This window comes from Dichomitus squalens (genome assembly GCF_000275845.1).
Source record: "Dichomitus squalens LYAD-421 SS1 unplaced genomic scaffold DICSQscaffold_23, whole genome shotgun sequence".
Taxonomy (NCBI): domain Eukaryota; kingdom Fungi; phylum Basidiomycota; class Agaricomycetes; order Polyporales; family Polyporaceae; genus Dichomitus; species Dichomitus squalens.
In genome coordinates this window covers 180,343-194,759 of record NW_006766905.1, presented here as the reverse complement: position 1 = coordinate 194,759, position 14,417 = coordinate 180,343, and the positions used below count along the sequence as shown (strand labels likewise).

The window sequence follows — 14,417 nt, the reverse complement described above, 5'->3', positions numbered from 1 at the left end:
GCGTGTCTCTGCTCGCTGTGCTGCAGACGCTTGAGCTGACCTTGAATGCAACTAGGCAGGCGCCCAATAGGCGCGCGAGCAACTGAGCGACCGACAAGAATTGAGCACCCCTAATCCAACGATACAAAGGCGCTACGGTGTGTCACCGGCCGTCGTCTCTGTTCCAGTTCCGGGTACTGACCGGAGGCCCAACGCTGCGAGGAGACATTGCCAGTCGTACAATGTCACACCAAGATGTCAAACGAAGACTTCGCAGAGGAAATACTTCGGAGGCTACATGATTCTGTCGCTCGCACGTATATTAGATTTGTGAGAAATTCTAAGCCTCCCTTGTAGCCCCCATTGACCGCGGTGAATCCAAGGAGTCTTAAAAGCCTCATGACGTCCGTCATGTAATGAGCACCAGCGAAGAACGCATCGGCTCCAGTGCGCGGCTGATTTATGGTGAAATCCCTACTCACACTCTCGCGTGCTCTATCTCAATATCTTGTGTAGCAGAAGACGGTCGTCACCACGTCCTTTCATGTTAGATGAACGCGAAGTATAAATGCCAGGGAGCGTCGATGTGGTCCCTCGTCACTTTCTGTCATTGCTGCTATGACGAAGCTCTCCGTCCTTGCTGCCGGGCTCGTCTTCACCGGGTGTGCCTCGGCGCATACTATATTTCAGAAGCTGTACGTCAACGGCGTCGACCAGGGTGAGCTGACGGGGATCCGCGCTCCTGACTACGATGGGGTACGTACTTCCTAAGTCCTTCCGCGCTTCGTGCTAGTCACCTCAATGCTCAACTCTAACCGCACTTATGTGCAGCCGATCACGGACGTGACGTCGAACGATATCATCTGCAACGGCGGCATCAACCCGTACCACCAGCCTGTCTCCAACGCCGTCATCAGCGTTCCCGCCGGCGCGACAGTTACAGCCGAGGTGTGATTGCATGTTTGAACCTGATCTATAGCCTATCGCGCTGACGTGGATGACCTGGCCAGTGGCACCATACCCTCAACCAGACCGCTAATGACCCTGCCGACCCCATCGATCCCGGACACAAGGGTCCCATCCTCTCCTACCTGTACGTACCTTCCTTGTCATCCCCGCCTATCTGCCTTCACACCTGATGCACTGGCGTGTGCCACAGTGCCAAGATCCCCGACGCGACCCAGAGCACCGTAACGGGTCTGCAGTGGTTCAAGATCTATGAGGATGGTCTGACAGTGTCGGACGGGACGTGGGCCGTCGATCGGCTTGTCGCGAACAAGGGCAAGGTGTCATTCCAGATCCCGAGCTGCATCGCGAGCGGGCAGTACCTCCTGCGGCACGAGATCATCGGTACGTTTGTCGTTTCCAAGCTTTTCCCCAACCATCTCGGGTATCATTTGCCGACATCGCTGACGTTGTGCGCTTCTACCCAGCGCTACATGCTGCGTCGAGCTACCCCGGAGCTCAGTTCTACATGGAGTGCGCACAGCTGAACATCGTGGGGGGCTCCGGAGCCAAGTCACCTGCGACAGTGTCGTTCCCTGGGGCGTATCATGGCACTGACCCGGGTGTGTTCTCAGTCTTCGTGTGACTTTGTATGAGTGCACTGACTATTGTATGCGCGATCGTAGGCATCAAGGTCGACATCTACTACCCGCCACTCACCAACTACACCATCCCTGGTTAGCTTTCTTTGTTGATCTCTCAGCAACGTAACATCTGAACAACACAATTCTTATAGGACCGGCTGTCTTCAGTTGCTAGTCAAGGACCTCATGAGTTCCACTACAATTAGATGCCCGCGTACAGTATAGCAGGAGCGAAATTATTACAACGAGTTGGCATCTTACAATGCAATGTCCTCCGTCCCCCTGAAATCTGCTTTAAAAGTCTCCGAATCCTATCAAACGTGCCATCAGCTCATGACGTCAACGGGGACGGCTTTGCGAACTAACTTTGTACTGGGCTGCTCTTGTGCCCCGGATACGGCGAGCAAGCCATTCTCCGGCAGTCACTCCGCTATCGAACTTGCCTGCAGGTGCCTTCACGACCGCCTCTGCCACGATAGCACTATGTTCGGTCAAGGCTTTCATGGGTGTGTTGTAGCTCGGTCTCGTGAAGAACACAAGGGACCAACGCTCGAGCTTCGCCTGTTCCTTCGGAGGTGGGCTACACGTAGATGAGATTTCTGAGCAGCTGAAGATCTCGAAACGACTCACACCACGCGATGAATATTCGAGCGCATGATACCACCGCTGAAAATATTCAAGGCATCCCCGACGTTGCAGATAGCATGGCCTTCTAGCGGCTGCAACGGAAACCGTTGGTCCTTGCTTCACCCGGTCCTTCCGGACAGGTCCTGAGACATACCTTCACAAACTGCCAATCTTCCTGTCCGGGGACGAGAACTTGCAAGCCACCGAGGCGATTGTGCAAGATAGTCTGCGATGTTTGGGTGAGGACTCGGAATATGAGAACAAGTATACGAGCTTACAAGGGCACCAAAGTCCGTATGTGCCCCCACGAACGTCTGCGCAGAGGGAGTAATGGCGGGAGGGTTCCGGATCAACCGCAGCGTGCTGCCGCTCTGATCCTCGGGTTTGCAGAGGCTCGCGAGTGTCCCTTTAAGTAGCCCTAGTTTTCCGTCCATGATGCTCAGAATGTGCAAGTTGATGTCCATCGACTTGACAACGAACGGCCTGACGGTCGAGTCTATACCAGCACCGATAGTGACCGGATAGGCTTGGTGGACCTTGATAGGGTAAGCCAGGACGTCGTCCTGGGAGACATCCATAGCTTCAGTCGTGTCCCTTGTTCCTTTCTCGTCAATTACACACGAGCCCATGGCTTTGTAGCTGAGCCAGGATCCTTTTCAGCACGCGTACATGGAAGGAATATAGGATGCACTTACCCGAACGAACTCCCATCCTCCTGATAGCTGTACGGTACTTTGTCCTCGGAAGGTAGCGCAAATGTCTGTGCGCCAAGATCGAACATGGCATTGACTTCCGCATCAAGGCCATGGTTCTTCAGGCTGTGACCGCCAATGAGCACGCAGCATATGAGACGAGATAGGATGGTGACATACTACCAAAAGCCGAGCTCTGTGGCGGCCTGCCAGAGCCGGTCAATCTCACCCTCATCACCGGCCTCAAGTAAAGCATAGTCAATGATCAGGAGGGGATGTGTCGGCACACCCTCAGGAAACGTTGGAAAATTGAGAAGTCCAGGCATGTTTGAGAGAGAAAGAGGTGTGATGTGGATTGTGAGTGATAGATAAGCATATGGCAATACCCCTTTTATGCAAACCGCGTGGGGTCTCGAACGTTGGGCTGCCGACCTCTGCACCGCACTTCATGCCCGAGGACACTGCGGATATACGGATATGCTGCTTTGACTTGATTGGGTACTTTGACAGAAATAACACTGTATGCGGACCGTTGCAATTTCATATCAAAATACCTGTTAGAACTTTATCAACATGGACTGCTGTGCTAGCGGACGCAAGGAACGCTTGCTAACCGACATTGTACCCCTTCATCGACTCGGTGAATGAAACCCCGGGAGGACGCGAAGGGCGTTATTCTGAGCTTGATTCCGATGACACTGGCGCTAGGTCTATTCCTGTGCCGTTTAGAACCCGCATACGACCGTGAGGCCGTGTCGTCCGATCATAACAGCGCAAGAATTGAAACGCATGCCCTCAAGGGCTAAAAGCGATCTTCCGTAGCGCGGGTGACGGCATTGGTACAGGCTTAGTCATGCAAATCGGGCGGATTCTTACATCGCCGCTATGTAGTCAGACTATGTCGCCGTGGAGCGTTGCTAGGTATCAATGAGCTTCAACGTCCTGAGTTGGTGAACGGCCTAGTAAGCACTGCAACGGGAGGCCAACAGAAGGTCGACCATCTACGATTCCACACTCTCCGGAATCTCTGTGTCTTCTGTCCCCTTCCAGCCTTTCCACCCCTCTGCGTCCTGTCAAAACGCCAATTAGTCGCTAGTCCTGTGACTCCAACACAGGCACATACAAACCGGCGAGGAACGCACCTTGTAGTTATTGTACCTCAGTCCTCCTACCCGACGAGCGATCCAATCCTTCGCATTCGTCCCCGTCTCGAACCTGCCCACCGGCGCTCGCGCGGCCGCATGGGCAACAAGCGCACTGTCCTCCGACAGGGCGCGGAGAATGGCGGTGTCACTCGGCCGCGTGAAAAACCCAACTGACCATCGTTCGAGCGCCGCCTGTTCTCCGGGAGGGGGGCTAGAAGATACGTGGCCCAAGTTAGCATGGGAATCCATGCGGAGAAAGGAGGGAGCCGGAGATAGCATTGCGCCGGTACCACTTAGGGCGCAGTAATAGAAGCGGTGCTCACACCACACGATGGATGTTGGATCGGAGGATGCCTCCACTGAAGATGTTGAGCGCGTCCCCAATGTTGCAGATTGCGAGACCGGGGATAGGCTAGCGCGAGGTATGTGTGTCAGGAATCGTGAACATGTGAGAGCCTCGCGTAAGCCAGGAAAATCAGGCACCTTCACGTAGTACCATTCAGTGGCACTCGGAGGCAGGACTTGTAGGCCGCCGGTGCGGTTGTGAAGGATAGTCTGCGCCCCGATATGGTCAGTCGATTGCGGTATGTCGGTAAATTCAAGCCGCACCAATGATCCGTAATCGGTATGTGCCGGTATGAACAATTTCTCCTGTGGGCCTGCACGTGGAGGTGCGCGAATGCACCTCGCAAGGCATCCGCTCTCTTCCTCCGTCCTGTGCAGATCGGCAAGCGCGCCTCGAGGAAGACCAAGCTTCTGAGTGAACACATCCAGGAGCGCAACGTTGATCTCGAGCGACTTCTCGACGAACGGTCGGATAGTGGATGTCATCCGCGCTTGCACAGGCGACGGATACACACGATGGATGACTCTTGGCCAGGCGAGAGCATCGTCTTTGGAGACATTCCAAAACTCCGCCGTGTCACGTGTACCGCGCTCGTCGATTGCCTGAACACCGGCAGCCTTGTAACTGCGAGGTGGTGGAAGTGTGCTCATCAGCAAAAATGATGATGCATGAGATGGAGGCACGAGTACTTACCCGAAGGAACCGCCCTCGTCTCCAAGCTCGTACTTCATCTTCTCGTCGAGAGGCAGGACCATGGCTTCGCGACCCATGTCAAACATAGCCTCGACATCCTCATCCATGCCATGGTTCTTTAGGCTGCAGGTAGGTGATAAGTGATATGGAGATATGTGGGTCACCTATGCGACACTTACTACCAGAACCCCAGCTCTGTGGCTGCTTTCCATAGCTTGCTTATCTCCCCGTCCTTGCCAGCCTTAATCAAGTGGTAGTCAACGACAATGAGAGGATGGGTAGGTATATTTTCAGGGAACGGGGGGAATGTGGTCAAGCCGGGCATCTTGCAAGGGCGCCTCAGGTAACAAAGGGAATGGCGTCACTATGTAGACGAGACCCGCTCTGCGGAGCCACGGAGCACCGTCCAATATTCATAGACGTCAGGCCGCCGTGCCGAGCTTCCTCTGGGAGGTTTCGATCACGAAGAAGAATCATGTCGGGGAAGCGTGGAAGTCTAGGAAGCAAAACTCGACTCTCCGAGGCTGGGATATGTTAGGCACGCTATCCCAGGTGACGAGCGATAAGACTCACTCATCACCACTCTCGAGGATTGGGCATTACGAAGCACCTAAGCCTGATATCCATACTTAGTACATGCCAGTAGGTTGCATCAGAGTCCTCCTGACTCGATGGATATCATACAATGTGATCCTTCGTAGGACGGCTACCAGTAGCAGAACCTATGCTGTTATGGGGGAAATCTCAAGCATACCCAACTCCGGGAATAGCTGTATCCTCGGTGCCACGCCTATCCTTCTTGCTCTCCGGGTCCTACACATAGACGTCAGTCATTACGCCACTCCCCATCTTGTGAACACGTACATTGTAATAAGCACCACGCTGCGACCGAATTCGCCTGGTGAGCCATTCGGCCGCCGTCATTCCTGGCTCGTACCTCCCTGCGGGCGCCTTCGCGATAGCCTCAGCTATCATTGCGCTCTTCACACCCTGGTGTCGGAGGTGAACAGTGTCGTTCGGGCGTGTGAAGTACACGAGGGACCAGCGTTCGTACTGCGCTTGGTCCTTCGGAGGAGGGCTATGAGAGTGGTGTGAGAGGAGTGCAGCTTACAGCATAAAGGATAGAAGGATTGGCTGACATAACGCGGTGGATGTTCGAGCGGATAATGCCGCCACTGAAGATGTTGAGCGCGTCACCGACATTGCAGATCCCATGGCCGGGAAGCGGCTTAGCAGGGCTTGTCAATACGCGAGAATTGCGCCGAGAGGGCTTCGCTCACCTTAACGTAGAGCCATTTATCGGAACCCGGCGGGAGGACTTGCAAACCGCCGAGACGGTTGTGGAGGAACGACTAAACGTGCGGTATGAGAGTATGGTGTCAGACCATTTGCGGACGCCATCTCACCAGTGATCCATAGTCCGTGTGCGCTGTCAGGAACAGTTTCTCCTCTGGTACAGGGTGCGGAGGAGCACGGATGACCCGCGCGATGCACCCGCTGTGCTCGTGGGCCTTGTGAAACTCCGCGAGCGTTCCCTTGGGCAAGCCGAGCTTGTCGTTTAGAACATCAATGAGGAAGTGGTTGATCTCCATAGACTTCTGGACGAAAGGCTTGATGGTGGAGTCCATGCGCGCGTTCACGGTCGCGGGATAGGTGCGGTGCGCGATGGCGGGCCAGGCGAGCGCGTCGTCCTTGGCGACGTTTATGAACTCAGTGACGTCGCGCGTGCCGTGGTCGTCCATGATTTGAACACCTGCACCCTTGTAGCTGAGATGTAGCGAGACGCTTGGGTATGAAGAAGCACAGCAGATTGGGAGCAAGCACTCACCCAAAGGAACCGCCGTGCTCTCCTTGCTCGAACTTGTTTTTCTCCTCTAGCGGAAGGGCCATGGTCTCACGACCCATCTCAAACATGTCGTCTACCTCATCCACGCCGTGGTTCGTTAAGCTAACGGACCACGACGCTTGAGGCCCGAGGTCGCTGGCAAGGTGGAAAGACGGTATACGCACTACCAGAAGCCCAGCTCCGTCGCAGCCTTCCACAGTTTGTTGATCTCTTCCTCATCTCCGGCCTTGACCAGCTCATAATCAACAATCAATAGGGGACACGTAGGGATGTCGTCTGGGAAGGGCGGATAGGTTGTTAGTCCAGGCATGTTATAGGCACAAGGCTAGCCCTGGGACGCACCGTGTCTCATATACTTATGCAGTCAGTCCGGATGCACTCGGTGCTCCGACCAGTGCACTTATCTCAGCTTCTGAGGTCTCATGACGCAACTCACAGAGCGGCAAGGCCTTCGACTTCCCATTCGCCGTGCGCGCCCAATATACGATACTAGCCCATCATCTCGGACACACATAGCTGTGTTGGTTGAAGTTGCTAGAGCAGGAAAGCTTATTGTGGCAGCCGAGGCAGCCCGCAGAAGAGGCGACAGAACGTATGTTTTCGAGAGTCACAAGATGTCCAAGGAAGGACTCGACCAGTTGCGTCAGACGCACTGCGCATGGCGGTGGCGGAAGTGCCTGGGAAAGTCCTCGGCGAGTGCCGAGGTACCTTTGCTCTTTCGGCGACTGTCCGTCGTCTTACCAGTGACCCCAACGCTGGCTGAAGGTATACCTTCGGCCAGGACGTGTTCGCACGAGTGCAACACTTTTGAATTCACAGCCCTCCGTACTACTCATCGACAATCATAGGATATGCGCGTCTCCAAGTCGACCAGCCTGTGCCTTAGCTGCCGGTATGTCCTGTAACGACTCTGCAAACCAGCGAAAATGACGAGTTTACTGGTCGTGCTTTGCTTTAGCATCTATCGCATTTCATACTCTCTATCCCTCCGAATATGAGCTGACTCAATGTCATACATGGTGGGTGCGAGAATCCTGTCTACTTCCGACCCCGTGCGTGCCTCCTCATCTGACTCTGTTCAAATACACAAGCTCGGTGAACAAGGCTGAAGAGCCGACAGCCGAGTCTTGAATGAGTGCTCAATTTTGTCACTTTACTATACTATGTGCTATGTAGCTGAATCTTTTGTATCTCCTAGCATCAAACTTCAGCGACGTCAACGAATATATATGAGTACTTGAGCTTGGATGGCTCTCGAGACAGATGTCTCCACCATGACGGGCGGTTTGTCAGATTGTCTAGGGGGTCACCTAACCGAGTGAACATCGGTCTGAAGGGACCGGACAAATTTGGCAAATAATGGCTGATGTCCGAGAGGCCGTATGTGGGCGCACATCAAGTACTACTGAATAAAGATAATGTCAGTCATTCCCTTAGGTACGCACAGCAGTCCGTTATCGGCGAGGTTTGCAAGGTAAGCAGACCAATTCCCACTCGTATTGTTGATTGCTTGCTCGTCCAGCGCTTCGCAATTTTGCTTGATGATCAGGCGACCTGCGGCTGTCCACGTCTATGAACAGATCACGGAGTAGTCTCATCTTTCCGGAAGCAGGAAGGTCCGTGTCACGCGTATCTATCTGTGCCGGTCTTATGACTCTATTCCGCCCCTGTCCACTTTATGAGATTGTACGAACGCTCTGGCTAGATGTACACTTGAACAACACCCGTTTCGCTCGTGAGGTTCTGTACCACAGAAGTTGATGAATATCAGCTTCTTCGCCTATTTAGTTTGAAGCAATTGACTCACTTGTCCCTTAACCCTGGAAGTCGTGGAACGCGGCGCCAGCCCCCCCAGTCTCCACGCATGGTACAACATCAGTACCTTCGACAACGCTGAAATTAGACTCAGGAATCTCCTTCGTGTCCTCGTCCTTGTCTTCCCCCTCAGATCCAACATGCACAGGTTGGGCGAATGACGCGAGTGAAGGGGGAAGCGAGTGGCTAGACCAACTCTGTATGGCGAACTGGATATCAGCTGACAAGGTATCATCCTGCTCATGAGCGACTTCGCGGTTCACTTGATGGAGGTTCAGGATGAAGCGAGAAAATAGAATGGGCGATATTCTGTTTCCACGTATCAGACAGTAGATATGTCAGATCTAAACATGTGACTTCTGCCTCACGAGTCGCTAACGAGTCGGACTTACACGTCTGCAACATTTCCGGCTAGGCTTTGATTTCCGCCAATGCCATTCTGGATAAGCTGATACCAGACGTCAGCCCCAGACGATTCTCGTCATGGATGGTAGCTGGGACCTACATCAAGGACTGAGAGAATCAGGTCCAGAGTATTCAGCGCTGCCAGGACGCTGAAGACAGGTGAGTATAAGCGTACAGCATGAGGGGATTGCACTTGATCGAAACATATCATACATGAAGTAGAGACTGCCTGAGTAGTGTGCTCTTAAGCGAGATAGATAGATGTATTGAAAAGAGAAGCCCCTACCGTTGTACAACATGACAGAAGTGAATGACTTTGAGGGACTGACATGGAGGCTACGTTGAGCCCTGTAGGGCTTGTGTGTGTAGTGCCATGTCACGGCGAGAACAATAGAGTCGGCAAGTATGAAGCTTCCTCGGACCAAGATCGGACCTGAACACAGTTGATTATTATGATATATCACAACATAGAGGAAATCATACGTCTTCAGACTGCAGCGTGAATACAATGACATGATAAAAATCGATGGAATGCACACACATGATCGTGATTCCCGGCGGCGTGGTATCATTGGCAACACAGTTGAATGGCGGAGGGAGGTTTATAGCTTTGATCCACTTGATGTTCTGAACCTAGACAGTATATTATAAGTCTAAGACTGCCCGGAAATGCATTGAGAGACGTACTAAGTTTGCAATGGTGGGTATAATGGAGAGTGCACAGGTACCCATCGCTAGCATGACGTTCATTCTGGACAGCGCATACACTCGGATGGTATTGAACACTGCAGGGCAGTCAGAATTGACAGAGACGGACCCTTGACGCAGACAGGGGTCTTACTGCAACTCGCAAGAAGGCTGAGAATATAGGTCACATTTTGGCACCAGTGATTGACATCACAGCTTTGATATTGCATTGAGGATCAGCATTAGATGATAATCAGACACAGGTAGAATCACTTGGTACCTCTGGCGGAAGGGTGAATGAGGTCAGGTACTATGTGGGAGAGTTGCGTACCAAACATACCAGAGCCGAGACTGGGAAGAAGGACATTATCACAAAGGCATAGAAAACAAGGATGGGGTAACGACTGAGAGCGTATACCAGAGATGCCCATGTGCGCCTGTTGTGCCCATTCCAGACGAGAGATATTTCACTGCCTAAGCAGAGAATCCAATCATAGTAGAGTAACGCTGTGGCTTTGCGTGAGGGACCCGCTTCGTCAAGTCAACAAATATCGAGTACACACCGGCGAGCGCAATAAATACATCGACGCCTGCAACACTGTATCCCATTCCAGACTCAATACCGATTCTAGGCCATTTTGTGCTTTAGTGGACTTACGGTGCTGTGAGAGCTGAGACCGGTATAACTGACGACATATGTTCGCTTGGCTAGGTCGACAGTCGCTGGTGAGGGGAGGGGGAAGAGTTGATAGCAAAGATACCAGAGAACCCTATTAGTATTATAGCTCTCAGACAGCATGTGCTCCCTTTGCAAATCTAACTGTACCTGACATGATAGCGAGATAGAAGCATGGCGGCACTTGCTCAAAAGCTTCACTAGCTGATTTCGCTGAAGCCCAGTCTCCGAAGCTTTGATATTATTGAGAAGCAAAAGATACCTATCCGCACCGCTATTCTGGCTCACACAGTATTCTAACAGCTGGAAGGCTACTAGGAATCCATGGCTACATTCTCCATCTTGGCAGCTGACTCTCCACGCAGAACCCAAAGTGTGATACTGATACGGGAAGCCCTTCTTCAAAGATAGAACCCAGACAATCCTCCGCGTGTAGCTTCTACTGGTTTTTTTAGGACACACGAGGAAACCATATCTCGGCACGAACGAGAGCCTCCCATGGAATGAGGTTGTGTCTAGTAAGTGGTCACACAAGCCGAACGGCAGAGTATGTAAGATGATACACCTGTAACGATTGATGTCAGTGATCTCCGCTGGCGTTGATGAGATTGAATGAACCCGTCATTGGTGGGCCTGGTACAGGGTGAATAAACCTGATCAAGGGGCATTATGTCTTCAAGTTGACGGGGAAGCTCGTCCGCGAGTTCTATCAAGATGGACCAACTGGCTAAATCCACCACGCCCGCCTTGCCTCCCAGATGGCCGAAGCGTATAGTGTTCGTGTGAATTGTTTCCTTCTGCATGAGTATGCGACAAGAGAGCATATATACATTGTCTCAATGTCGGTTGTTTGGTAGGTTATAAAGACGAGAGCACCTAGAGTATATATGAAGCAGTAGAGCTCAGATATAACCCCGTTCCGGAATGGGGGTATCCTCAGTTCCTCGTCTATCGTTCCAGCTTTCGGGGCCCTAGATAATGGCGCCAGAGTCAGCAACAGTACGATCGGCCATTCACATGCTGAACGAACTTTGTATTGCGTGGCCCTCTGCGAGCGGATCCTCCGCATAAGCCACTCCTCGGCCGTGACACCTGGCTCGTACTTTCCAGCTGGGGCACGCGCGACCGCGTCCGAAATCACTGCGCTTTGCGCGGACAAATGCCGGAGCATGGCTGTATCGTTGGGGCGAGTGAAGAAGACCACTGACCAGCGCTCATACTGCGCTTGATCCTTCGGAGGTGGTCTGCGCACATAGACGTCCGCAGATGAGCGAAGAACGGGAGATGAAGAGAAGAAGCAGGGTGAACACGAAGGTGACGCACATGACGCGATGGATGTTGGAGCGGAGGATGCCACCGCTGAAAATATTGAGCGTGTCGCCGATGTTGCAGATCGCGTGTCCAGGCAGAGGCTACACGAAAGCAATGAGCATGCTGACGTAGTCCGGGGAACAGGAGGGTGAAATAGTAAGCTACCTTAACGTAGAGCCATTTGTCGGAGCCAGGTGGGAGGACCTGCAAGCCACCAAGACGGTTGTGAAGGAATGACTGGAGGATTTCCATCAAGGGAGCTCATAGTGGACCCACACCCTGTCGGCCTTGACTCACTAAAGATCCAAAGTCCGTGTGTGCGGTCAAGAATAGCTTCTCCTCCGGACCGACATGAGGGGGAGCACGGATGACCCTCGCCGTACACCCGCTGAAAGTGTCGGGCTTATGGGACTCCGCGAGAGCTCCTTTCGGCAACCCGAGCTTATCGTTGAGGATGTCGATAAGTGCATTGTTGATTGCGAGCGATTTCTCGACGAATTGCTTGATTGTCGACTCCATCCGCGCGTTAACAGTGGAAGGATAAGTGCGTCGAGCAGGTGTGGGCCAAGAGAGGGCATCGTCCTTGGCAATGTTCACAAACTCAGTCACATCGCGTGTTCCGCGTTCGTCCATGAACTGAACGCCAGCGGCTTTGTAGCTATTCAGTGGAGCGATGACCATGGGTACGATGTGCGCATGGGAACGAGGGCGCGTGGCTGATGACGACTCACCCGAAGGAGACCCCCTGATCACCTTGCTCGAACTTGAGCTTCTCCTCGAGAGGGAGAGCTATCGTCTCTCGGCCCATCTCGAACATGCCATCTACCTCCTCGTCCACACCATGGTTCTTCAAGCTATGTGAGAGACAACATCAGGCAAGGTTCGAAAAAATTCGATCGAAAGTACGTACTACCAAAAGCCGAGCTCCGTCGCCGCTTTCCAGAGCTTCTCTGTCTCCTGTCCATCTCCGGCTCTTATGAGTTGATAGTCGACCACGAGTAGAGGATGAGTAGGCACGTCCTCTGGAAATGGAGGAAAGCTTGTCAGACCAGGCATGTTGTGGGTTTGAAGACGAAGACGCACCATGAGCTCAAGCATGTGGATGTCGAGGCTTTCGTGAGAGTGTGGAGAAGAACGGCTCACCGTACACTAATCTTAGCTCCCTCGGTCCGCCGGATCCAGTGCAAACGATGACGGATCCCCCTCAAGTATGCAAACCTCCTTGTGGTCTCTACGATACCGTGACGCTCCGCTATATCACAAGCATGGTATAGCAGGACGATTTATGCCTGACAAGGCAGTCCGCTCCTGACGAAGTTTCTCGCCCTGAATGGTGGGTGCAAAGTCCGCCAGACTGAGCGCCGACTCGAGCCGGAACGTGGCGCTCGTGCAACCCACGTGGGGGACGAGCGCTATTTCCTGTGCGGGCTGCGATGATACTTTGCACATTCAGGAACTCCCGCTGGCGCGGCTGAGATGGAATATTCTCGCCCTTATCCTTGTCTGAAGTAAGGGTGTCACATCGGTCGCTCGCTCGACCACCTTGTCTGTTGCTTCTTTCGGAACTTGACTCGAGTCACACGCGTTGACCCCTTCTATAGTCCCAGAGTTGACGATCATCAGGTTTGGTTGACCTGCGAAATCTGCGCCATAGTAAAGGCGCCATTTGGAGTCGCGGCGATGGGTGCGAATCGGTCCGAAATGTCGCAATATTGGCAAGGGATGGGATAGCTCAAGGTTCGTTCAGCTCAATGCTGTGATGTACTGCGAACGACGGATACATTCTAATTCTACGATATTAAATCACTGTACACGTTACTTCCCTACTTGCGCGACGTATGGAGGTGTAACCTTCTTACGTTGCAAGACGTAGTCGATTGTTCTCTTGGCAGCTAGAGACGGAGTGGGCGCCGTTCATGATCACCGGCTCCACGCCTGTCTCTGCTCTGCCCGTTCATGTTGGGACGGTTCCTCATGCCGATCGGATTCCCATTTCATGTCTGGGTCAGGGTTGTCGACGTGAACCGGTTGTGCAAACGAAGCCAGAGAACGTGGGAGCAAACGGCTGCCCGACTGAACCTGTCCAGTAAAGTGGATCCCGAGGGACACAGATGCATCCGACTGGTGAGCGGCGTTGATAAACTCGGGGCTGTGAAGACAAGGATTAGATCCGACTAGAGTCGAAGCAAGATCTTCAGTCAGTAAGGAAAGACTATATTGCAGCAACGAACTGTACCTAGAGTCGAAGCAAGACTACAAAGGTCAAGTAAGTAACTACAAGTTAGAGATGGATGTAACGAAGTACTCACTCTTCAGTCAGTAAGGAAAGACTGAAGAGGGAGGACACAATCTGAAGTCCTTATATACTACAGAGAAGTGTCCATGACTAATCGAAGAGTGGTTAGTCACATGTACCATAGTGCGATGAATAATACGATGGTGAAAGAATTGCGACGTATCGCACCATAGGATGAGTAAGAGATGAGTAAGGCATAGACCTGTCTAGACCGTTCTGGAGTAGTACGGATTGTCCTAGACAGTACCAGAAGAGTCCGGAAGCATAGCTATAGTACACGAGCAGAGAGTCCCAAATATGGTAACATACT

The 14,417-nt window shown here is 52.7% G+C and overlaps 6 protein-coding genes across 6 annotated transcripts; 1 reads left to right on the top strand and 5 right to left on the bottom strand.

Moving 5' to 3' along the window:
• Positions 1 to 504: 504 nt before the first annotated feature.
• Positions 505 to 3,251, bottom strand: DICSQDRAFT_181576 (Clavaminate synthase-like protein). The gene is made up of 13 exons (XM_007367155.1): positions 3,068 to 3,251; positions 2,891 to 3,013; positions 2,474 to 2,834; positions 2,350 to 2,421; positions 2,199 to 2,287; positions 1,935 to 2,148; positions 1,721 to 1,879; positions 1,611 to 1,661; positions 1,413 to 1,547; positions 1,139 to 1,329; positions 990 to 1,072; positions 811 to 927; positions 505 to 735 (listed from the first exon to the last, which is right to left on the bottom strand). Exons 1-7 carry the CDS (start codon positions 3,211 to 3,213, stop codon positions 1,826 to 1,828), a joined length of 1,059 nt encoding a protein of 352 aa, XP_007367217.1. The 5' UTR covers positions 3,214 to 3,251; the 3' UTR covers positions 505 to 735; positions 811 to 927; positions 990 to 1,072; positions 1,139 to 1,329; positions 1,413 to 1,547; positions 1,611 to 1,661; positions 1,721 to 1,825.
• A 637-nt stretch (positions 3,252 to 3,888) lies between these two features.
• On the bottom strand, positions 3,889 to 5,396 carry DICSQDRAFT_171488 (Clavaminate synthase-like protein; the record flags this gene model as incomplete). The annotated part of the gene is made up of 7 exons (XM_007367154.1): positions 3,889 to 3,957; positions 4,030 to 4,243; positions 4,356 to 4,444; positions 4,516 to 4,587; positions 4,642 to 5,002; positions 5,072 to 5,194; positions 5,251 to 5,396. The coding sequence occupies 7 exons, from the start codon at positions 5,394 to 5,396 to the stop codon at positions 3,889 to 3,891; spliced, it is 1,074 nt and encodes a 357-aa protein (XP_007367216.1).
• A 411-nt stretch (positions 5,397 to 5,807) lies between these two features.
• On the bottom strand, positions 5,808 to 7,227 carry DICSQDRAFT_181574 (Clavaminate synthase-like protein; the record flags this gene model as incomplete). Its single annotated transcript, XM_007367153.1, has 7 exons — positions 5,808 to 5,884; positions 5,936 to 6,149; positions 6,211 to 6,299; positions 6,352 to 6,423; positions 6,478 to 6,838; positions 6,900 to 7,019; positions 7,082 to 7,227. 7 exons carry the CDS (start codon positions 7,225 to 7,227, stop codon positions 5,816 to 5,818), a joined length of 1,071 nt encoding a protein of 356 aa, XP_007367215.1. The 3' UTR covers positions 5,808 to 5,815.
• A 1,504-nt stretch (positions 7,228 to 8,731) lies between these two features.
• Positions 8,732 to 9,887, bottom strand: DICSQDRAFT_171486 (uncharacterized protein; the record flags this gene model as incomplete). Its single annotated transcript, XM_007367152.1, has 5 exons — positions 8,732 to 9,041; positions 9,125 to 9,180; positions 9,238 to 9,286; positions 9,679 to 9,770; positions 9,825 to 9,887. 5 exons carry the CDS (start codon positions 9,885 to 9,887, stop codon positions 8,732 to 8,734), a joined length of 570 nt encoding a protein of 189 aa, XP_007367214.1.
• Positions 9,888 to 11,402: 1,515 nt separating this feature from the next.
• On the bottom strand, positions 11,403 to 12,867 carry DICSQDRAFT_171485 (Clavaminate synthase-like protein; the record flags this gene model as incomplete). The annotated part of the gene is made up of 7 exons (XM_007367151.1): positions 11,403 to 11,471; positions 11,531 to 11,744; positions 11,824 to 11,912; positions 11,977 to 12,048; positions 12,109 to 12,469; positions 12,543 to 12,665; positions 12,722 to 12,867. The coding sequence occupies 7 exons, from the start codon at positions 12,865 to 12,867 to the stop codon at positions 11,403 to 11,405; spliced, it is 1,074 nt and encodes a 357-aa protein (XP_007367213.1).
• A 669-nt stretch (positions 12,868 to 13,536) lies between these two features.
• Positions 13,537 to 13,949, top strand: DICSQDRAFT_155972 (uncharacterized protein; the record flags this gene model as incomplete). Its single annotated transcript, XM_007367150.1, has 1 exon — positions 13,537 to 13,949. A coding segment is annotated over exon 1 (180 nt), but the record flags the coding sequence as incomplete, so codon positions are not given.
• Between the last annotated feature and the right edge of the window lie 468 nt (positions 13,950 to 14,417).